Raw genomic sequence first — 25043 nt, forward strand, 5'->3', positions numbered from 1 at the left:
TTTGCACTTCTGTGCTCACTGAAGCATTAGTCACAATAACCAAGAGGTGAAAACAACTTAAATGTCCACTGACAGATTAATGGATTTTTTTAAAATGTGGTATATACATGTATTGGATTATTATTCAGCCTTTAAAAAAAAGAAGGAAATCCTGAGGACATTATGGTAAGCATATGGAATATGGTAGCTATAGAAGGACAAAGGCTGCGTGATTATGAAGTATCAAAAGCAGTCAAATTCTTGAAGCAGAAAGCAGAATGGGGATTGCCAGGGACTGGAGGAGGGGGAAATAGGGAGTTGCTGTTCATGGATAGAGTTTCAATGCAGCACAACAATGTATATACATTGTTAACAATACTGTACTGCAGACAAACATTTAAGAGAGTAGATTTCATGTTATGGTTTTTGCCACAATTTTAAAAAAAGAAAGAAATGCAAAGTGGTACAGCCACTTTGAAAAAGGTTGACATTTTCTTACAACATTAAACATAGTTGTGCAAAACTGGAGCTTACCCGGTGGCGCAATGGTTGAGAATCCACCTGCCAATGCAGGGGATACAGGTTCAAGTCCTGGTCCAGGAATATCACACATGCCACAGAGCAGCTAAGCCCATGCACCACAACTACTGAGCCTGTGCTCTAGCCCGTGAGCCACAACTACTGAGCCCACGTGCCACAACTACTGAAGCCCGTGCACCTAGAGCCCATGCTCTGCAGCAAGAGAAGCCTCCACAATGAGAAGCCCGCGCACCACAACAAAGAGTAGCCCCAGCTCTCCACAACCAGAGAAAGTCCACGCGAAGCAACGAACACCCAACACAGCCAAAAGTAAATAAATAAAATAAACAAATTTATTTTTAAAAAAAAAACACAGTTGTGCAAAACGATCCAACAATCACATTCCTGGGTATTATTCAGTTAGTTTCAAAACTTATGTCCACATAAAAACTTGCCTGTGCATCGTTACAACAGCTTTAATCATAATTGCCCCCAAAATGAAAAGAACCAATTTCCTTCAACAGGTGAAGATAAACGGTGGTACACCTATACAATGAAATACTACTCAGAGAGAAAACAGAAATGAGTTATTAAGGCAAAAAGACCTGGAAAAAAAGCATACTGATAAGTGAAAGAAGCCAGTCTGAAAAGACTACACACTACATGATCCCAATTACATGACATTCTGGAAGAGGCAAAACTATAATGACATTAAGAAAAATCACTAGTTGTCTGGGGTTCAGAGGAAGATGGAGAGGGATGATTAAGTAAAGCATACGGGATTTTTAGGTGTTGAACTATTCTGTGGAGTCAGTACGTGTTAGTTCACAACCCCGGGAGTTTCCCAAGTGTAATCGGAAACCAGCCCCCACCCATGCAGGGCAAGGATCTCTTGCCCTGTGAGAGGTGAAACACTCCAGATTAGTAGGTAGTGGTTTTAACAAGCAAGGCAACTTCCAAGACTTGCCTTGGGCGGCCACCAAGACAAGTAGATCTCTGCCCCAACCCACCCAAGTCTTAAAAGTTTACACAGAAGTCTTAACTGGATTCAGTCACATATACAGTCCAGAGAGTTTCAATACATTATCACCTCCGGGCAGGATCCTTGGGGCAGCTTGTGGGAGTGGAAAAAACAAGTGGAATGCACATTCCAAGGACAGGGGAGGGGGCAAGGAGCCTCCTATTGCCAGGGTTCAGCTCACGGGTTAACATCTGGTCACATCCTCTCGATGACCTCCCCCAACATGACATTAGGCATTGTCAAAACTCAGAACCGTTCAACACAAAGAATACACCTTAATGTATGCAAATTTAAATTTAAGAAGTTGGGGGATCCCAGCAAGGAAGACAGATTACAGCAAAAAAATCTCACTGTATTACAAATGTATAAAACAACCTCATGAAGGGAGTGGGGAGAAGAGGTACTGACCCAAGTAACTTGGAAATGAGTGGAGTCTGTGAGACTAAAGGCAAAAGGAATAAATCCCTCCTGGGAAAAAAAAGAAAATTTCCCCCTCCCACACAAGGGTACAGATTAACAATCTTGACTGCTATATATATTCTGGAATGAATGGTGAATGGTGGGATGCAGGTTTCTCACTGCTGGAATGTGAATTCACAAATAAGGGAGGGTAGCAGGCTAGAATGATCCCTGTGTAATGAAGCAGAGTTGGAGACATCAGGAGGAACTCAGCTTAATATACAGATGATTATATAAAGAAGTATTTATAGATATGTGTATATACACAGGTTAGTTTACATGCATGGATTTCTTTGTTCGGTCAGCTGAGAGGGCCCCAAAAAACAACAATGAGCACACCCAGCTTGGTTTCTAATACCATTCTTCAATAAACTGAACCAGGGCTTCTTGGAGAAATGGTTGATTCTAGGACTGGGAAGGAAATTGACAAGATGAGCGTGGAGCATCTTGTATTGCCAGAAAATTAAGGAGATAATATAAAATAAATAAATAAATAAAATCCACCTCCACTGACAGGGGTATGTCAAAAGGACAAAGAAGCCAAGTGAAGAGCTGACAAAGAAGCCAAGTGAAGAGCTCCAAATGGCCAAAGCTGAAACAATTTAAGTAATAAAATAATACTGAATTATAACCCAAAGTATAAAATAAATATCCATGAGTCCATACTATATAAATGATTAATTAATAAATAGAAGAGACAAATCTATGTGGAAGAATTCCAAAGGATTTATGTAAATATTCGGACCTCAAGGAGGGGGAGCCTAATTCCTTAAGTTGGGGTTGTACATAGTGGTTTCCTTCCAAAGAGGACAGTATGGAAGAAGGAGAAATAAAGAATAACTTTACAGTGAAAAAAGCTTGACAAACACTACCTCCGCCGGGTGATCAAGGTCAATGTCAAGTCATAAATACTGTTAAGAGTCTCTACCCTTGAAATGATGTGATGTAAATGGCACTTTACCTCTGTGATCTTCCTACCCAAAACCCACAAGCCCAGTGTACACAGGAGAAAAATATTAAATTCCAATAGAGGGGCATCCTACAAAATATTTCACCCATATTCCTCAAACTATCAAGGTCATCAAAAACAAGTATCAGAAATTATCACAGCAAGAGAAGCCTAAGGAGACCTGACAAATATGAAATGGAATCCTGGAAGAGAAAAAGGACATTAGGTAAAAACTTAGGAAATCTAAGTAAATTATGGAATTTAGTTAATAATAATATATTGATATTAGTTCATCAATTATAACAAATGTACCATACTAATATGTTAATAACAGTGGAAACTGGATGTGGGGTATATGAGATCTCTTTGTACTATCTGCTTGATTCTTCTGTATATCCAAAACTGTTCTAAAAAAATAAACTATTTACAAAAAAAAGATAAGCCACAGATTAGAAGAGAATATTTAAATACTTTCAAGGCATATATGTGATAAATACTTGTATCCAGGCCATATAAAGAATTCCCAAAACTCGGAAGTAAGAAAACAATCCAATTTAAAAATGGGAAACTGATCTGGACACTTCACCAAAGAAGGTATACAGACAGCAAATAAGCATATGAAAAGATACTCAACATCATTAGGGAAATGAATATTATTAAAACAACAATGAGATACCACAACACATCTAAGAACAGCTGAAATTAGAAAGACTGACCATACCAAGTGTTAGCAAGGAGGTGGAGGTGGAACTCTCATAGACTGTGGTATGGAATGTAAAATGGTAAAAATCACTTTGGAATACAGTTTGGCAGTTTCTTGAAAAGATAAACATACACCTACCACATGATCCAGCCATTTCACTCCTAAGTATTTACTTCCAAAAGAAAGCATATGTCCATACAAAGACACATACAAGAATGTTCATAGCATTCTGTGTATTTTAACGGCCAAAAACTGTTAACAACCAAAACATCCATTAACAGGTGAACAGATAAACAAATGATGGTGGAATTCTACAACAGAATACTTTTCAACAATAAAAAGGAATGAACCACTGATATATGCAGGGTCATGGATGAACTTAAAATAATACTGAAAGAAGCCAGATCATACAAAAAAAGAACATACTGTATGATTCCATTTATATTAAGCCCTGGAAAATGGGAACTAATCTATAATGGCAGGACGCAGATCAGTGGTTGTCTGGGGGGAAAGGGTGCAGGAGTAAGGATTACAAAGGAGGAGGACGACACTTTCAGGAGTGACTAGTTGTTCACTACCTTGAGGAGACGCTTTCATGGGTGTGTAGATGTTAAAACTGATCAGACTGCCCACTTTAAATATGTGCAGTTTTTATCAGTCAGATTTCAATAAAGCGTTTACAATATGGTAATGTAGTAATAATGTAGTGAGAGAAGGACTAAGTAGAGTAAGGTTTTTCCCTTCTCAAAGGAAGGACTTTGTGGAGGGTTGAAATTCTGAAGGACCCTATATCAGTATTATTGAAAGTGCTCGCCTACAAACTGTTACTGGTCCACAACGACATAAGGAATTTGCACAAGAAGGTAAAACAACTACCTCCCAAAGCATGCTGGTTAGTTCAGCTGATTTTTTTTTTTCCTGGTCAAAATTTCTCAGTGAAGAAAGCAGTATATTGATGAACATTCTGGCACAAGCTCCACATCTAATCACCAAGCTGTAACAAACAGTTCATAGAGTGGCACTAGCCTACAAACACGTTTCGAGTAGCACCGTCTAGACTGCACTCACTTTTATTAATCTCGCTAAGCCTACCCTCATCTGTATGATGAGAATAAGAGGGAATGCTCTGGACACCTCGAATAATAATCTGACGCTCTAATGAGTTATAAATCTTGCAAAAATCAGGTACCAATGATGTGTTACTGAGTTATGTAGAAAGTCATCTGAAATAAGGCAATATATAAAAATAAAATATTTATTTGCTCAAAATGCTTGTTTTTAAAGGTTACTGAAATTTAAAATGGTCTGTTTTCCAATGAAGTTGTTAACATCCAAAACTTCATTAAGAGTTTGTAACAAATTAAGAGTTTACAACAAATGTGGTCTATACACAGTCTTAGCTGACATTTTGATAGTAATGTATACTCTATACAATGACATGTATTCTTATCAGAGCATACTCTCCTGATCAGACACAGAAATACAGAAGTTACAGTGTTATCTGCATTTTTATCTATGTTCTAATATGAGATTTTAGTTTCTAGAATTCAAAACTCAAAATCGTTCACACAGATTTAGTGTTTTTCATGTCTGGAGCACTTCTCTAAGAAATTTTACATTTTATAAACTTTCCTTTGAAATATGAGAAAAACATGGAATCTCCTGAGTTACAGATGTAGCTTATACATTCTTTAAAAGTTATTTTTTAAAAATATCACAAATTAACCATATATATCCATAATAAACATCCTTGCTATTCACATAGTTCTTTAAGCAATATTCAAGTATATTTGTGCTTGTAAGTTTACATTACTTTAGAGCCTACTTTTAGCTTTCAATAAAACTGTATATCTATAAAGGTTTCTCAAATATTTAATAAATGAAACAAAAGTCATTATGAAAATATAAACTGCTATTATAGCCTTTTTATCTTTCATATTTTTATGCATTTCTTGTCAACCATATAATTTCCTGTTCTTTAGGGAAGTTGATAAATTGTTGTCTTTGTAATCTCAACACTGCTGCTTTCTCAGCGGGCCATAAGAGTGTAACGCAGGTTTTCTAACACATGGTATTCACTCTGCCGTATCAGTTGTAGCAGTGGAATCCGATAATATTGGTATTCATCATTTCCAGTTATTTCAACTGCAGGACCACCTTAAAACACAAAGGGAGGGAAGGGCGGGAATCAGGTTATCCCAGAATGATGCCAGTATCTGCTGAATGAGATGCTTTGAAATCTCTGAAGAAGGGGCTGGAGAACTGACAAGTATAATGCACAGAAGGCACAGGTCTGCCAGGATTCATGCTTCAGACTCATCTAACATTTACACCAGGCCCTGCCACACACCCCTCCAGACTTGTAGGCCCATCCAAAGGCAAGCCAGGCTACCAGTTTGTTACTGGGCACGTGGACCAGTCATCAAGGCACCATGATGGCCGAATAGACTGCAGAGTATGGAGGGAAGATGAAGTATACCAGAGTTTCAAAAAGATCGAGCCAAGAAGATAGGTTAGTGGCAAGAGAGGTTGGTAAGAATAACTGACTTTAATCCTTGAGACACGATCACTAGAGACGATGCTCGGCAACAAGGAAAGGAACATACGCAACGTAGGGAATTATTTTTATGTCTTCCTCACGGCAGCACTTTCTACTGTCTAAATATTATTTTTCACATTAGTTAAACACTTGGAATTGTTACTGTTACTTAGCCGTTCCTTTGTAAATGTAAAGCTTTTGGCCCTTCATTAGCTCTATTTTGTCTCAAGCTGATTTTTGTCATAATAACTACAAACCGTATTTTGTCTCCTGTACTTAAAGCAATTTTCTACCATTTGTCCAGTTAAATAAGACAATCTTTTCTTCAAGATCATTAACTATTTTTAATCATTAAATGTCTTCAGAATCAACTAATTTCACAACTCCAAGTTAAAAAAAATTTTTTTTACCATTAACGAGCACTGGAGCAAAACAAATCTAGCTGTTAATTCTTTAAAAAAATAACTACTTGATAAATTATGTTCTATTAATGAAAATTAAATTTATAATTAATGTTAATATCTAAAACTAGAGAAGAACATACCAAAGTATCTTCTGTGCTTGACATAAAATATCAGGAACAAAAGAAATATTAAACATAAATGATTAGTTTTTCTTATATTGCTCTAATGGTATCAATCAGAAATTAAATATTTTGAAACATACAAAAAAATTAAAACACATACCTTATTAGCTGCTTCCAAGGAATTTATTAGATTCTGCAGCTCTTCTTTACTCATTTCAACAGAATACGGCTTGACTTCACCATTTTCTTTCACATCTAGATGAAGGTTTAAAAGTGGCATCTGTAGTGTAGCAATCTTGTCACTAGAAAGTGCAAGCTGTTTAAAATGAGAAAAATACTAATTAATAAGTAGTATTAAAAAGGAATATATTAAATATGCATCAGAGCTTACAAAAAACACGTTAAAGAAAAAAGAGTACTCCTGTTTGCTATGAAGTACAGGGAAATGTGAAAGGAATAAAAGAAATTAAGCCCATGCCAAACCAGCATATATCTGAAGAATAGAAAAAGAAAAGAGAGAAAGCAGTTTAGGGAAAAAAGACAACCAGTCAGGATTTTATGGTAGGTGTAGAAATCTAGAGCAGTGTTATGGCTGGGAAGTACTGAATGGGTCCAATGTATCAAGAAACAGAGAATTTTAAAGAAGTGTAATGATAACAAGAGGATGAAAGTCCGTGTACAAAGATAAAACTAAAAATACTGGTAACTCTCAGAAATTAAGATGCTTAAATAATAAGCAGCTAACTCTCTATTAAACTATTGAAAAATGTTATCAAGATACCATCTTTGATCAGAGCCACTCAACAAAAACATGTGACACTTTTACCTCTTCTACTTTCTGTCTAGAGGAAATGGAAGAACCAACTGTTTACGATACTAAAGCTTTTTGAAACAAGCGTCATAGCTTCACTGGCAGATGGCAAAGAGAAACTCAGTTTTCCTGGAATCTGAGCCAGTAACCCCACAATAACTGAATTTTGGAGTGCTACCACTTGCAAAAATTTACTTGGGCAATAGTAAAGGACTCCCTCCTTGACAACCAACCTCAAAGGATCTCCCTTGTGGTACATACACTACAGGACCAAACAAATCTTTAGGTAGCTCCTCCACCCTCTCTCCAAAATACAGGACCCATAATATCTGAGAAAGCATCACCTTCAGGTTGTCCGCCTCATCAGTAATTTTCCTCAATATTTCCAACAACTGGTTTCTCAGCCTATGCTTGAGTACCAGCTATGAGAAGGAGTGTGCTAACTCAAAAAGAAGTTAAAATAATTTTCAGATATTCATAGTGGTTAAATTATTATTTGTTAGGTTGAATTGAAACCTATCTTATTACAAATCATATACTTTAGCCTTTGTCCTATTTGCCAGAGCCACAGAGCACACATCTATGCCTTCATCTACATGACTTTTAGTCCTTTAATGACTTAAAGCTTTACTTAATTAAATTTATTATACTTGTAATTTATTATACATGGTTTAGATGTCTGCAGTGCACTTACTGATGCCCAACACAAAAGATGTAATTTTAATTATCTCTGATAACATTTTTAGGAAAATGTATTCTCAAAAATACAGAAATTTTAGATATATAGTATTACAAAAAATAAATCTATTCGAAAAATGAAATAAAAAGCATAAATACTCATAAACAAATATATTCTCACCTTTATCTGCCAATCAAAATCCTGTAGCTGCGAAGAGGAAATATCAACTATTTCTTCCAACAGAGCCTGCTTGATTTCATCTTTCCTACTTTTTAAGCATTTCATGATAGCTTCTTGATGAGATGAATTCAACTGATCCAACTGCTGAGATACCTATGAAAATAAAAATAGATGGTTAGAAAATAAGTGAAAGGGCCTTTCTGTTTATTTTTTAAATTAATTTTTATTGGAGTATGGTTGCTTTACAATGTTGTGCTAGCCTCCACTGCACAACAAAATGAATCAGCCATACACATAGAGATATCCCCTCCCTTTTGGACTTCCCTCCCATTTAGGTTACACCAGTGCATTAGGCAGAATTCCCTGTGCTATACAGTATGTTCCCATCATTTGTCTATTTTATACATAGTATTGATAATGTATATGTGTCAATCCCAGTCTCCTAATTCCTCCCACCCCACCCCTTTCCCCCTTGGTATCCATACATTTGTTCTCTACGTCTCTGTCTCTATTTCTGCTTTGCAAATTAGACCATCTATACCACTTTTCTAGATTCCACATATATGCGTTATTATACGATATTCGCTTTTCTCTTTCTGACTTACTTCACTCTGTATGACACTCTCTAGGTTCATCCACATCTCTATAGATGACCTAATTTCACTCCTTTTTATGGCTGAGTAATATTCCACTGTATACACGTACCATATCTTCTTTATCCATTCCTCTTTTTTTTTTTTTTTTTTTTTTTTTTTTTTTTTTTTTTTTGCGGTATGCGGGCCTCTCACTGTTGTGGCCTCTCCCGTTGTAGAGCACAGGCTCCGGACGCACAGGCCCAGCGGCCATGGCTCACGGGCCCAGCCGCTCCGCGGCACGTGGGATCTTCCCGGACCAGGGCACGAACCCGTGTCTCCTGCATCGGCAGGCGGATTCTCAACCACTGCGCCACCAGGGAAGCCCTATCCATTCCTCTTTTGATGGACATTTAGGTTGCTTCCATGTCCTGGCTATTGTGAATAGTTCTGCTATGAACACTGGGGTGCATATGTTTTTTTGAATTACGGTTTTCTCTGGATATATGCCCAGTAGTGAGATTGTTTGGTCATATGGTAGTTCTATTTTTAGTTTTTTTAAGGAACCTCCATACTGTTTTCCCATAGTGGCTGTATCAATTTACATTCCTACCAACAGTGTATAAGGGTTCCCTTTTCTCCACACCCTCTCCACCATTTATTGTTTGTAGATTTTTTGATGATGGCCACTCTGACTGGTGTGAGGTGATACCTCATGGTAGTTTTGATTTGCATTTCTATAATAATTAGTGATGCTGAGCATCTTTAGGGCCTTTCTGCTTAAAATGTAAACAACAGTCACACTCTCCTTTCACATACCCTTTAAAATAGTAGTATCAATAAATGAAAAAAAAACTTCTATAACCATGAAACAATAAGATGAGGATGCATAACCAATAAACAAGAGGTTTTAAACAAATTTTTGCAAAACAGAAAGTAAAAAGGGCTGACCATTGAAGCAGAATAAGAGTGAATACACTTGGAAACCACTAAAGCTGGTATACCTATATTAATATATCAGAAAACACTGACTTTAATAGAGCAGGATACCAAAAGGTTGTTCAACAGAAATACATAACAATCATAAATTTGTGTGCACCTAATAACACCACTTCAAAATATATAAAGCACCAAAACTTGGCAGAAAAAGAGAAATGGGTAAATCAACTTTCATAATTAGAGATGTTAACAAACCTCTCAGTAACTGATAGAGACAAAAAAATCAGTAAAAATATAGCACTGAAAAACATTTTCTGCTTAACCTAACTACACATAGAACACTACACCCTACGATTGCAGAATACATATTATCTTCAAATGTATATGGGACATCCCCAAAAATGAACCATAGGCTGAGCCATATCACAAATCACAACAGATTCCAAAGGATTGGAACCATACTATTTATATTTTTGAGCCACTGTGTAATTAAATCATAACTGAAAAGAAATTCCAAATATCTGAAAATTAAGCAACATGGTAACACAGTGCTAAGTGACAAAAGAAATAAATCTTGCATAAACACTTTCAGAGAAAAAGGAAAAAGAACCAAACAAATAACGTCCTAATTCATTCCATGAGACCAGAATAAAACTTTATATTCTGACAAAAACATTATAGGAAAAAAAATTATGGGCCAATATCACTCAAATATAGATGAAAAAATCCTAAACAAAATATTGGCAAATCAAACCAAAAGATATATTTAAAAAAGATAATATATCATGACCAAGTTGAGTTTATTTTAGCAATGTAAGGTTAGTTTAACATTCAAGAATCAATGCAAGGCATCACATTAACAAAATAAAGGTGAAAATAATAAATAAATTCTGGAAAAAAGCATTTGATAAAATTCAATACCTATTAATGATAAAAATTCTCAGCAAAGTAAGAACTGTAGGAAGCTTCTTTAATCTCATCACAGATACCCATAAAATCATACAGCCAACGCACTAAATTGTGAAATAGTGAACACATACATTCTCTGTAAGGTCAGGAACAAGGCACTGCTTTTTTTTTCCCCCCAACACTGTCCTGAAGGTATTAGCCAGTGCAATAAGGGTGGGAAAAAAGAAATAAAAGGTATTAACATTGAAAAAGAAAATGATTGCATACAAAAAAAAATCCAAAAAAATTTATAAACCATTATATATAGTAAATAAATTTAGAAAGATTGTTGGACACAGAGTAAGTATATAAAAATCAACACTGTTTCCACATACTAGCAACATGCAATTGGAGAGCAAAATTAAAGAACATCAGAAACATCAGTTACTTAGAAATAAATCCAACAAAATATTTGTAAGACCTCTACACTGAAAACTACAAAATATTAGAGCAAAACTGAAGTTAATCTAAATAAATGGAAGGTTATACCATATTCATAGATCAGAAGGCTCAGTACTGTTAAGATATCAATTCTCTCCAAAATAGTCTAGAGATTCAGTGCAATCCCATGCTATGCACTTAATGTCCCCTCAGAATTCATGTTAAAACTCTGACCTTCAAGGTGATATCGAGAAATGGGGCCTTTGAGAGGTAATCAGGTTTAGATGAAGTCATGAAGGTGGGACCCTCATGACAGGATTAGTGCCCTTATAAGAACCACCAGAGAGTTTGCTCTCTGTCTTCACCCCTACCCCCACAGCCATGTGAGGACACATCAAGAAGGCAATCATCTACAGCAAGGAAAAAAGCCCTCACCAGGGACCAGAATCAGCCGTACCTTGATTTTGGACTCCCTAGACTCTAGAACTGCAAGAAATTAATTCCTGTTATTTAAGCTACTCACTCCAAGGTATTCTGTTGTGGCAGCCCAAGCTAATACTCCCCATCAAAATTCCAGCAGGTTTTTTGGTTAAAACTGACAAGCTGATTTTAAAATGCATCTGAAAATACTAAGGATCTAGAGTAACCAAAGCAATCTTGAAGAAACACAAGGTTGAAGCTCTTCTACTACCAGATATCAAAACTTAATGTAATATAGCTTTAATTCTACAATAATTAAGACATTGCAGTATGGGCAAACATAGACAAACAGACTAATGGAGTAGAAAAAGAGTCCAGGTAGAAAACCATACATATATGGTCACCTGATTTCCGAGAAAGGCTGCACAGCAATTCTATGGGGCAAGGATGGTCATTTCAATAAATGGTACTAGGTCAAGTGGATATCACATGGAAAATTTTGAATTTGACCCCTACTCCATACACAAATATTAATTCAAAATGCATCAGTGACATAAATGTAAAAGCTAAAACAATCAAGCTTCTACAAGAAAGCATACAAAAACATCTTCATGGCTCTGGCACAAATATTTCTTAAACACAGCATTAATATCACTAACCATCAAAACAAATACTGACAAATTGGACCTGATTAAAATTCAGAACTTCTATTCATCAAAAGATACTATTAAGAGACTGAAAAGGCAAGCAACATAAAAGATATTCAAAATACATATATCCAAGAACTCATATTCAGAATATCATCAAAATCGAAATGACAAACATACATAACTCCATTTTTTTTCCAAGTGGGCAACCTACATAAACATGCCCAAATGACTTTTGACAAAGGTACAAAAGCAATTCAATGGAAGGATACCCTATGACCCTGCAATTTCACTTCAAGATGTCTATCCTAGAAAAGTTGGCCCATGTGTGTACAAAAAGACCCATACGTTTGTAGCAGCACTATTCATAATAATGAAAGAGGCAATGACCCAACTGTTCATCAGTAGGGGGATAGAAAAATAAGTCCTACTAATTCCTATCATCAAATACTACTAGGGGTAAAAATACATAAACCAGATCTACATTTATGAATATTGGTAAATCTAAAACACAATGTTGCAGAAAAATTACAAATGGATACAAACATTACCATTTACAAGTTACACATTTAAGCAGCTCAAATAATTGTACATATTGCTTAAAGATGCAAATATTCACACAATATAGAATACAAAACATGCACACAACTTCACAAGTGGTAATCTCTAGGGGGAGGGTGATATTTATGTGTATCTGTAATGCCTTGTTTCTAAAACACACACAAACCTGAAATACATAAAATAAAATTTTAACAACTGTTTAATTGTGGTAATGGGAATATAGGTGTCAGTTATATAACTTTCAGTTTTCTTCTATATGATTTAAATGTTTCACAATTTTAAAAAATACAAACAACCAAAAACAAAACTACAAAAATCCAGAACTTCCACAGATTTTTCACTTACAATTATGAGGTTTTTACTGTTATCTATTATACACTTAATAATGATGGCCCTTGTTTTACATAGTGCCCTGAAGACCAACTTAATAAAAAAAAAATCTGAACACAAATTATTTATTATTTATCATAAAGTATATAAATTTGGAATGAAGTTACCTCTTCATCAGATAAATTTTTACCAACTACAGCTTTGAAAAAGTTGGTAATGTCTTCTAGAACATGCATCCATTCTGTTGAATCCCAAACACTGTGATAATCCTGGTAGACAGGATAAGTTCGGCCACAAATGCCATCAATTATTTTGTGAAGAAGCTAGAGAGAAAAAAAAAGAGAAATAAATGTAATTATAAGTAAAATTATAAAACAGATTTATCTTCCTTGTAGCACATAAATGGTGTTGGGAGAAGTTCATGTTATCTTCAGGAGCAGCTGAGGTTGAAAAGCAACTATCCTGAACATTATTTTATTAATTAAAAGTTAGAGCTTAATACACACACAAAAAAACAGACTTTCTGTAATTCTGTCCACCTTCAGAAGCTAAAATAATTTTATAGATACACTGAAAGGAAGATGGTGAGTGTAAAAATTTCTCCTTGGGATTCCTTAGACATTGGATTTATACCAATAACCAAAAAACAAGGTATGACACTTAGATCAGTCTTTTAACTGTAGATCTACACACCTCTTCTCTCCGTTTTCCACAACACCCACACTTACTTCTTTTGGTTCACTCCAAAAAAGTCCTCGGTGCCTTTCTTTCTTTTTACATTCCTTTCTCTCTACTCTACCTTAATGCCAGTAATGGAAACCTTAACACATATATAACTAAACATAGTAATTAAGACTGGATTTTGGAACAAAACTGGCTGGTCTGAATCCTATTTCCACTACATACTAGTTTTGCCAAGTTATTTAAACATTCTGTGCCTGTTTCCTCATGTGTAAAACGAGGATATCATCTATCCCTATAATGTTGTTGTATGGATTGAAGAATACATGCAGATCACTTGGCACACTCCTGGCATTAAACGCCGCTTGCCACTGTTATCCTTCATCGTCTTATTATTATTAACATCATCATTACTACTACTACTACTACTACTGGTACTATGTTCCATGCCTTTAACATATATTAACTGAGTACCTACTATACCAGCACTATTCTAGGCAAATGATAAATATGGTTTTCCTTCTCAAGGGATATTTGTGTCTTATAAGAAGCGTACTTGAACCCAAATAACTTGGAAATGCATGTAAGCAGCAAGGCTTCCAACTCTTTTCTCCCGGATCATATTCCAGTCCATTTTACGCAATAACTCCTCTATAACACCACACATATCGGAACAGAGATGAGCAACTGGTGACCCTACTACCAAATGATGGCTAAAGCACTATGTGAACAGAAATTGTATTCATCATAAATTAACCAACATTTTCAACTTGAAATTCATTCAAAATTCTCTACCTATATTTCACCTTATCCCAAACTGTCCCCCATGCTAAAACAAAACTCAGAACTCAAACTGAAAAATAAGAGTGCTATCCTTTTGGAATATATTTTTTAAATTAATTCACAAATATGTAATGAGCACTTCATTCCAGTTATTAAACAAGTTAATGTAAACACAAAGAAAAATAACCATAACAGCTACCATTTATAGAGATCGAATTATGTACCAAACACTGTGCTGATCTTCAGTGTAACCCTGTGAAGTAAACCTTGTTATTATCCCCATTTTACAAATGAGAAAACTGAGGATAAATAAGATAAGGTCCTACATATCAGAGCCTCAGTCCATTAGAGAAAACTAATATATCAATAAATAAATGTAATTTAGGATGATAGGAGTTATAATACAAGTTTACAGAAGGTACAAAACAGCACAGAGGAAGGAGGGGAAAGTATGTCTTAAAAGGATGAGTAGTTGGCCAAACAGGAGAAGGGCATTTCTAGTCACAAGCACCTGCATATGCACAGGATAAAACTGTAAAACCACATGGCGCAATTTGGGAGATGACAGCATACAAAGCTGGAGAGGTGGTGGAAGCCAAATCACAAAGGGCCTTGTATACAGTGCAAAAGAGCCAAAACTTTAATGTGTGTTCAATAGGTAAGCAACCTATTCACGTATCTGCATTATGGTTCTATAAATCTGCCAACAGGTCGGGATATACAAGGAGGGAGAAGGGAAAGAGGTGAGTCCAAAGGCTCCCATCTTCCATTTACCAGCAAGAGATTGGGGGGGAGGGGGTGTTACTGTTGAGGACACTCAAATTGGAGGCAGCAGGGAGGTAAAGAAGATGTGAAAAGGAGGACCAAGGATGATACTCAGAATTTCAGGTTGAATGACTCGGCAAGCGGCCGTGTCACAAACCAAAAATGAGGCTATAGCTACAAAAGGAGTAAGTCAGGGAGAAAGACGAGGAGCTCAGCCAAGGATATAGTGAATTTGAGATACCTGTGGATGTATCTAAGCAGCAGCCTGACACTCAGGGAAGAGATTTTTGGATCCAGAGATTCAGGAGTCATTTACATACCTGGCAGTAAAGGTTATGGGCCTTATCTTTGTAGTGCGCAGGTAGAATGAAGACAGGAGCAGGAAGGTAATACAAGAGTCAAAGTCAACAGGTCTGAGCATCAGTTTCCACTTTGCCACTTATTACAATAGTTTGACAACTTTGGGTAAGTTACCCAAACTCTCTACTGACATTTGTTTCCTCATTTGAAAATCCGAGAAAAGAGTTAAGATGGTTTTTCTTGATCCCGGTAGGATAAGTAAATTTATTCCCCTCTATCTCCCCACACTATCCCTATTGTAAATGGAACAGAGAAGGAAGGAAGGCGAAGATATGGGACTTATAAAAGCTGCCTACTGCATACTCCTGTCACATTAGCAGGCTAAGCCCCTGCTCCCAACCTTCACCCATTGTAAATGGAACAGATTTGGGACTTATTCAAAGCTGCATATCATGGACACTGAAAGCCAGGCCACCATAGCCTGGGATCCAGATGTCAGGCCCAATGATAAAGCGGAGCTTAGTAAACATTAATTGATTCCTTCCTTCAGCAAACACTGATTAAGAAATCACCTTGGGCCAGACATAACTCTCAAGAACTGGGGATATAAACAAAGTATCTACCCCGAAGGAGTTCCGAATAAAAGAGACCAGTGGCAAGAGAACCAGTTAAGCAGTTGTATTCAAGGAAGACTTAATCAGGCCTCAATTGCTGGGGGACAGAAAAGGTGGGAGTAAACATCTTAACATATTAATTACAATACAAAGTGTTAGCACTCTGAAGTCAGAGGGCAAAGGACCACAGTTCCTAGAGCTCACCCATATATATTGCCTTTTTTTTTTTTTTTAAGCTGTTGGCAAATTTCCTTAGGGTCATGAGACCTAGGGCACTAAGGGTTTTTTAACTTGAAAGTTCAAGGGAGATAAAACACTTCTCAGTCAGATTTTCCTCTTACAGCAACCATTGGGTTTTCTTCCTTTCACACAGGTCACAGTCAAAATTTCATTGTATGTACTTACCGTCTCCACATTTCTCTCACCTTTCAAACTAAACATTTGCTGCTGCCAAAAACAATACTTTAAACTGCCAGCGCCCCTGGAATTAAGGCTTAACACAGGAGCATGGTATACAGAGACTCCTTCCTGCTCACCTGCCTAGACTTAGTCTCCCTGCTCTGCTTCCCACTCTGAACTCCAGCCTCTAAAACTAAAGCAGGTCCTGAAATTTCCCTGGGGCTGGCTTTCTTCTTCTACCTTTGTACCTGCTATTCCCTGGCCTGAAACTCTCTCTCCCCTCTGCCCAGTCTGGTTCCTACTCCTCCTTCAGGACCCAAGCTAGAAATCTAGGCAGCCGCTCTGGAAAACCTTCCCTTGCCCCTTCAAATCTGGGTTGCTACCTCTCCCCCAAACTCCCTACTGGGTAACTCAGTTTGGTTTCCTTGTTAGATGACAAGGTCCACCAGGGTACAGGATGCCTTATTCACCTTTTTACCTTATCCCATCAGGGCATTCAGCACATAGCAGACTTCAATGAAAAGTCGTCTGAACAAACGAATAAAGCTGCTTTCTCCAGACTCTCATAAACCAAGTTCCTTCTTAGACTGGACGTGCCAACGTATATGTCACCTCCTGAGGTAAGGTCCACCTTGGACCACCTTACCTAAAGTAGGTCTCCCAGTTTTGGTAGCATTTATCTTTTTTTTTTTTTCCTGTCCCCCTCAAGGGGGTATGGTATGCCTCTCTAGGTCACCAAAGCATCCCAAGCACCTGGCACTGTGCCTGGTGCATAGGGAGCATTGGGGAGCTTTGTGCTGAATGAATGAATGAATGAATGAATCGTATACGAGAGGTTGCAAACCATCCCGTCCAGGTTGTAAGTTTTCAAAGACTACGTGGCGACTCCACCCCACCCCCGCCCCGGCCCAGGTCACTTGGTCCTGGCCGCTCGGGGGAGCGAATAGGCAGTCCCCACTCAGGTGCGGGCGCGGCCCGGCGGGCGTCTGCGTGCAAAGCGCCCGGAGAGGCCACTGAAGGCCGGGGCGCAGAGGTGGCGATCCAAGCCTCGGCCTCCTCAACTCTCCAGGGGACGCAGGGGGCGGGCCACCCAAAATCACACCCTTTCCTTCTCCTTCTTCTGGGAAGCGGGCGCGAGCCCCGCAAAGGCGTCCAGGTGGGACCTGCCCCGCACGCCAGGCCGTCCCGGAGCCCGGCCACGCGTAGCCGCCCCTGGCGCCCTCCTCACCTGCAGGCCCAGCTCAGCAGGAAGCTTCTGCAGCCGCCACAAGGGAACCCCCTCTTCCGGCTCCATCCCTGCGAGTAGTGGGGCTGGGTCACATGACCAGTCTTGGCGTCTCCTTTGAGGCCGCGGCTCGCTCACGTGACTCTACCCCGCTGGTCGGGGGGGCGGGGCGGGCCTGGAGACGCTGGAGCCCTTGTGCGCTTGCGCAGGGATGGACGGGTCGCTTTCCTTGAGTGGAGAAAATACTTTCTGCCTGTTGCGACATTGAAACGTTGGTTACACACGTTATGGTATTACATGGAAGGCATTTTCGCGAATCTCTCAAAGCAGTTGGCAACTTTGTTCAGAGTTTTATTAAACTTTCTCTGCACACTTAGAGTTACGGTTATCTTTCATTTCGGGGATTACAGGTGACTCTGATTCCCTTTTAGTTTTTATAAATTTTCTATTCAAAAATTTATTTTTAAATGATTTTATTTAAAATGCTAGATTATGATTCCATCTAGTCCCTTTAATTTTGGCTTGAAAATTAGCCAAATCTTACCTGAACTCATCCCCTTCTTTCAACATCTTAATAAATGCAAGCAATAACAACCGGTGTACGCTGATAATAATCTGTCTTCCAATCGCATTGCCTAGAACTACAGTCTCAGTTGGCGCAGATTCTGCCTTCCAAATTGTCAAAGGCAGTGCATAACATGAATCCCAGCTTTCTGGCCTGCCGCCATACACTAAATCAACTACATATTTTACAGTACCTCCCACTCATACCAATTTCTGCATTGATCAGAGTAGTTGACTAACAACACCAAAATTTTAGTAGCTTAACATAATATTTATTTATTTTTTGTTGTATGTATTTCAGTTTAATACAGGTATAGGTGGTTAGGTGGCTCTTTTATTCTCCAAGACCTCAGAGTTCTGTCCAGTCACTGGGGAAAGAGCATATGAAAGATCATAAAGGAGAGTTTTATGTGCCAAATCTAGAAATGGGGAACATCATTTCTACCCATTTCCATTAGCCAGAACCCAGTTTCATGGTAGCAACTAACTGTAAGGGAGTCTGGAAAATACAGTTTAGCTGTGTGCCCAAGAAGGAAAAGAAACAGTTTGGTAAACACACAGTTTATGTCTACCACAATCATGCTGTTCAAAAGACAACTGAGAATTTCTAATACGAGGTATATCAACACTGTTAACAATCGTTCTCTTTCACATTTTCATGAGGAACAATCATGCTTGATAGCTTATTGTTAAAGTAAAATATTAAACCAGGCTCTGACTAACATCTTGTACCTGCCTCAAATTAGTATTGATTCAGTTTCATTTTAAGAGGAGGGGCTGAGAGGTTAATAATTCAATCAACCCCTTTTTGTGTTGTTGCCACAATCAGGTTAGATTAAAATCTGTGATTCCAGAAGTTATATCTGAGAGAAATCAAGAGGGTGAAACTGGCTGGTTGGCTGCTTAGGTAAAACTCTGGGCTATACTAATTTAGAATTATTACAAGAAAAGGTCCAGTCTTCAGTTTTTTATGTCCCCAGACTCTATTTTGTCATTTTACTCAAGACATTGACTCACCCTAACCAAACTCTCTTACCAGAATGTTACACAATAGGAATTGCTTCTCCTTAGTGTAGTCTCTCTTGAAGAAAAAACTGTTTATTTGAGTCTCCTTTTCGTTAAATGCCATACCCTGATAATTGCTTCTTATACACTCTTGACCAAGATTTAGGAAATGTTCTGTTCTACAGGGTTACTCTGGGAATTTCTATCCCCCATCATTGTGGGTCAAGTCTTACTAGTAAGTTTCAAATGCTAACTTTCTTTGGTCCCTAAATTCTGGGCTCCCTATTTTCACCCACGAAGTGACATCAACTTCTGTAATTACAATTTCTGAGAAATGTTTGAGAAATCCAGAAAAGCTATTAACTCATTATTCAGAGTTGAAGGCATCCGTTAAGAAAAGAAATTGTCTGTAGTTTTCCACATCTGTTTCTCAGTTCAAACCTGCTTTTCAGGTTATCCTACAACTTGAAGTTGACTAATTTGTTCACCTTAATTCGATACGTTGCAATATAGATGTGCTTAGTGATTTGCTTTGCAATCTATGTAAAATTATTCCTGTTCATAAATTGCTAAGAGCAAAGAGGATTCAAGTTTAAATGAGTTTAATTACTGTCTTATAACCATACAGGAAATGTAGAAATGTTACATTGGCATTGCTTCTATTAAATTGAAACAAGTTATGGATAGCTAATTTGTAAAGACTTGGAAGACACTGGGTTTTATTTTGTCTGTAGAAACTCAGATTTGGCTGCCTAGGAAATGTGTCTTTTTTTTAACAATTTATTTTTATTTGTTTATTTATTTGGTTGTGCCGGATTTTAGTTGTGGCATGCAAACTCTTAGTTGCGGCATGCAAGTGGGATCTAGATCACTAACCAGGGATCAAACCTGGCCTCCTTGTATAGGGAGCTCAGAGTCTTAACCACTGGCCACCATGGAAGTCCCTAGGAAACGTTTCTTATAAGTCCACTGGATAAATGTCTTTTCATTCTGGTGAATGAACTTAATAAATGGAAGGCTTTTGCTTTCTTTTTGAGCGTTATAGGTAATTAAGAAATGCTTTTAACACTTCCTTATAACATTTTCTTTATCAAAAAAAAACCACCTTGTTGGGCTTCCCTGGTGGCGCAGTGGTTGAGAATCCGCCTGCCGATGCAGGGGACACGGGTTTGTGCCCTGGTCCGGTAAGATCCCACATGCCGTGGAGTGGCTGGGCCCGTGAGCCACGGCTGCTGAGCCTGCGCGTCCGGAGCCCGTGCTCCGCAACGGGAGAGGCCATGACAGTGAGAGGCCCGCGAACCGAAAAAAAAAAAAAAAAAAAAAAAAAAAAAAAAAAAAAACACCTCGTAGCTAAAGCCATCTGAGTTCTCCATTACAGTGATCTTTGAAACAGACATTTTGATTTAAAAAGGATGATAAAGACTGCACATAACAGTTATTCCAGTGTAGCAGTAAAGAATACAGTGTATTAAAAGCTCGAAATTCTTCTGTTAAAGTTAAATACTTGAGTGAACTGTAATTTTGGAACTTAGAATAATGCATTGTAGTCCACACTCTGTCCTCAAGGGTTTGAGATCTTAGAATGGCATATCAAGTGCTCCATTAGTCTTTCTGATGACTGTTCTGTGTCTGCAAGACCTCAAAATTCAACACTCATTTATGATAAAAACCCTGCAGAAAGTAGGCATAGAGGGAACTTTCCTCAACATAATAAAGGCCATATATGACAAACCCATAGCCAGCATCGTTCTCAATGGTGAAAAACTGAAACCATCTCCACTAAGATCAGGAACAAGACAAGGTTGCCCACTCTCACCACTCTTATTCAACATAGTTTTGGAAGTCCTAGCCACAGCAATCAGAGAAGAAAAAGAAATAAAAGGGATCCAAATAGGAAAAGAAGAAGTAAAGCTGTCACTGTTTGCAGATGACATGATACTATACATAGAGAATCCTAAAGATGCTACCAGAAAACTACTAGAACTAATCAATGAATTTGGTAAAGTAGCAGGATACAAAATTAATGCACAGAAATCTCTGGCATTCTTATACACTAATGATTAAAAATCTGAGAGTGAAATTAAGAAAACACTCTCATTTACCACTGCAACAAAAAGAATAAAATATTTAGGAATAAACCTACCTAAGGAGACAAAAGACCTGTATGCAGAAAACTACAAGACACTGATGAAAGAAATTAAAGATGATACAAATAGATGGAGAGATATGCCATGTTCTTGGATTGGAAGAATCAACATTGTGAAAATGACTATACTACCCAAAGCAATCTACAGATTCAATGCAATCCCTATCAAACTACCACTGGCATTTTTTTACAGAACTAGAACAAAAAATTTCACAATTTGTATGGAAACACAAAAGACCCCGAATAGCCAAAGCAATCTTGAGAACAAAAAATGGAGCTGGAGGAATCAGGCTCCCTGACTTCAGACTATACTACAAAGCTACAGTAATCAAGTCAGCATGGTACTGGCACAAAAACAGAAATATAGATCAATGGAACAGGATAGAAAGCCCAGAGATAAACCCACAGACATATGGTCACCTTATCTTTGATAAAGGAGGCAAGAATATACAGTGGAGAAAAGACAGCCTCTTCAATAAGTGGTGCTGGGAAAACTGGACAGCTACATGTAAAAGTATGAAATTAGAACACTCCCTAACACCATACACAAAAATAAACTCAAAATGGGTTAAAGACGTACATGTAAGGCCAGACACTATCAAACTCTTAGAGGAAAACATAGGCAGAACACTCTATGATATAAATCACAGCAAGATCCTTTTTGACCCACCTCCTAGAGAAATGGAAATAAAAACGAAAATAAACAAATGGGACCTAATGAAACTCTTTTTGCACAGCAAAGGATACCATAAACAAGACCAAAAGACAACCCTCAGAATGGGAGAAAATATTTGCAAATGAATCAACTGACAAAGGATTAATATCCAAAATTTATAAGCAACTCATGCAGCTCAATAACAAAAAAACAAACAACCCAATCCAAAAATGGACAGAAGACCTAAATAGACATTTCTCCAAAGAAGATATTCAGATTGCCAATAAACACATAAAAGAATGCTCAACATCATTAATCATTAGAGAAATGCAAATCAAAACTACAATGAGATATCATCTCACACTGGTCAGAATGGCCATCATCAGAACATCTAGAAACAATAAATGCTGGAGAGGGTGTGGAGAAAAGGGAACACTCTTGCACTGCTGGTGGGAATGTAAATTGATACAGCCACTATGGAGAACAGTATGGAGTTTCCTTAAAAAACTACCAATAGAACTACCATACGACCCTGCAATCCCACTACTGGTATATACCCTGAGAAAACCATAATTCAAAAGGAGTCATGTACCACAATGTTCAATGCAGCTCTATTTACAATAGCCAGGACATGGAAGCAACCTAAGTGTCCATCAACAGATAAATGGATAAAGAAGATGTGGCACATATATACAATGGAATATATATACTCAGCCATACAAAGAAATGAAACTGAGTTATTTGTAATGAGGTGGATAGACCTGGAGTCTGTCATACAGAGTGAAGTCAGAAGGAGAAAAACAAATACCATATGCTAACACATATATATGGAATCTAAGAAAAAAGAAAAGTCATGAAGAGACTAGGGGTAGGATGGTAATAAAACACAGACCTACTAGAGCATGGACTTGAGGATATGGGGAGGGGGAAGGGTAAGCTGTGATGAAGTGAGAGAGTGGCATGGACATATATACACTACCAAACGTAGGGTGGATAGCTAGTGGGAAGCAGCCGCATGGCACAGGGAAATCAGCTAGGTGCTTTGTGACCACCTAGAGAGGTGGGATAGGGAGGGAGGGAGGGAGACACAAGAGGGAAGAGATAGGGTGATATATGTGTATGTATAACTGATTCACTTTGTTGTAAAGCAGAAACTAACACACCATTGTGAAACAGTTATACTCCAGTAAAGATGTTTAAAAAAAAAAAAAGACCTCCCTCTTTCGGTTGCCACCTCTTTCAATCACTGTACTGAAAGACTCCACATCTGTGAGCTGTTAGGATTTTAGCCAGTGGTTCTTAATCAAGATAGCTCATTAGTCACCCCAGAGAATGTTTGAGTGATTGATTTTTCACTATACATATGCTATACTTTTGTTTTTTAAATAGCTTTGTCATTTACATACCATAAAATCCTGCCATTTAAAGTACAGTTTGGTGGGGTTTATGAAATTTATCCAGTTCTTCAATCATCACATTTTAGTGTGAGATCATTACCACCATGGCCCCCCACAAAATGTCTCTTTGTGCCTGTTTGTAGATAATCATGTGCGGGCTTTCAAAAGAAAATAATAGCCAGACCTCACCCCCCAGACCAATAACATCCGAATCTCTTAGTGGGTAAAATAAGGTACTGTTGGGGTTTTTTGATCCCTCTGGTTTTATTCTATTGTTTACTTTGCCTAGAATCTTCTCTCCATCAACCCTCAGCTCTCTCCATGCATATTTAGTAGACCTAGTGAATTCAGACACCTTCCCCAGAGATTTTTTTTTTTTTTTTTTTTGGTGGTACGCGGGCCTCTCACTGCTGTGGCCTCTCCCGTTGCGGAGCCCAGGCTCCGGACGCGCAGGCCCAGCGGCCATGGCTCACAGGCCTAGCTGCTCCGCGGCATGTGGGATCTTCCCGAACCCGGGCACGAACCCGTGACCCCTAAATCTGTAGGCGGATTCTCAACCACTGCGCCACCAGGGAAGCCCCCCCCAGAGAATTTTAATTGCTGCTTCACCTGTGTTTCCATAACTCTTTTAATGAACTTCTATTAGAGTCTTTATTGCATTGCATTGCAGCTGTTTGTTTACAGGCTGCTTCTCCCATTGTTCTGAGAGCTCCTTGAAAAGCAGAGGCCATGACACATTCATTTTCATATTCTAGACAGTGTCTGGCATGAAGCAGACTCCCCATAAGTGTTTGTTGAATTCAGAAATAGAAGAGGTGATTAAAAAACTATGAAAAGCTTAGGCAGTGATTCAAGTGAACCTTGATTACAAATTAGAATCAACTGTGGAGAAATCCCTATGACCAGATCACACCCAGACCAATTAAAACTGAATCTCTAGCCAGGGAACTGCTCGGTTCCCCCAGCAGCATTTTTTTTACCTCCCCATGTGATTCTCCTAATGTGTAGCTGAAGTAGAGAAACATGAGGTTAAAGCCTTAAAGGATAGTCCAAAATTGCCTCCTTGACCAAAATAGTTCTGCCCCATTGCCTGAAATATTTAAATTTGCTGTTACTTTACCTAAAGAGAGCTAAGAAACACAGGTGGATTAATAGATATCTGTTTAAAATATGTATAAGCCCCTAGCAGGCCCAAGAAAGAACATTGGGATTCATATAGTATAAATTACTGAAGTCTGATTACTTTCTTCCTGATATCTCACTTGAAGAACCATTATGAAATAGGAGTCTTAACTTGGGTAGAAAATTGAAAGTGTCAAAGCAAAAATTGCACTGAACAGTGTCAA

The 25043-nt window shown here is 38.0% G+C and overlaps 1 protein-coding gene across 1 annotated transcript; it reads right to left on the bottom strand.

The window, feature by feature from the left end:
- Nucleotides 1-831: 831 nt before the first annotated feature.
- On the bottom strand, nt 832-18094 carry COMMD8 (COMM domain containing 8). Its single transcript, XM_059067295.2, has 5 exons — nt 17934-18094; nt 13331-13486; nt 8366-8518; nt 6856-7011; nt 832-5787 (listed from the first exon to the last, which is right to left on the bottom strand). The coding sequence occupies exons 1-5, from the start codon at nt 17997-17999 to the stop codon at nt 5767-5769; spliced, it is 552 nt and encodes a 183-aa protein (XP_058923278.1). The 5' UTR covers nt 18000-18094; the 3' UTR covers nt 832-5766.
- Between the last annotated feature and the right edge of the window lie 6949 nt (nt 18095-25043).

This window comes from Kogia breviceps, chromosome 6 (genome assembly GCF_026419965.1).
Source record: "Kogia breviceps isolate mKogBre1 chromosome 6, mKogBre1 haplotype 1, whole genome shotgun sequence".
Classification (NCBI taxonomy): Eukaryota; Metazoa; Chordata; class Mammalia; order Artiodactyla; family Physeteridae; genus Kogia; species Kogia breviceps.

Coding starts and splice junctions, on each gene's coding strand:
- COMMD8 (XM_059067295.2), bottom strand. CDS start 17,999: ATGGAGCCGGAAGAGGGGGTTCCCTTGTGGCGGCTGCAGAAGCTTCCT. Junction 8,519..13,330: donor AAAATTTATCTGATGAAGAG/GTAACTTCATTC, acceptor TTATTTTCATAG/GTATCTCAGCAGTTGGATCA. Junction 7,012..8,365: donor ATTTTGATTGGCAGATAAAG/GTGAGAATATAT, acceptor CATTTTAAACAG/CTTGCACTTTCTAGTGACAA.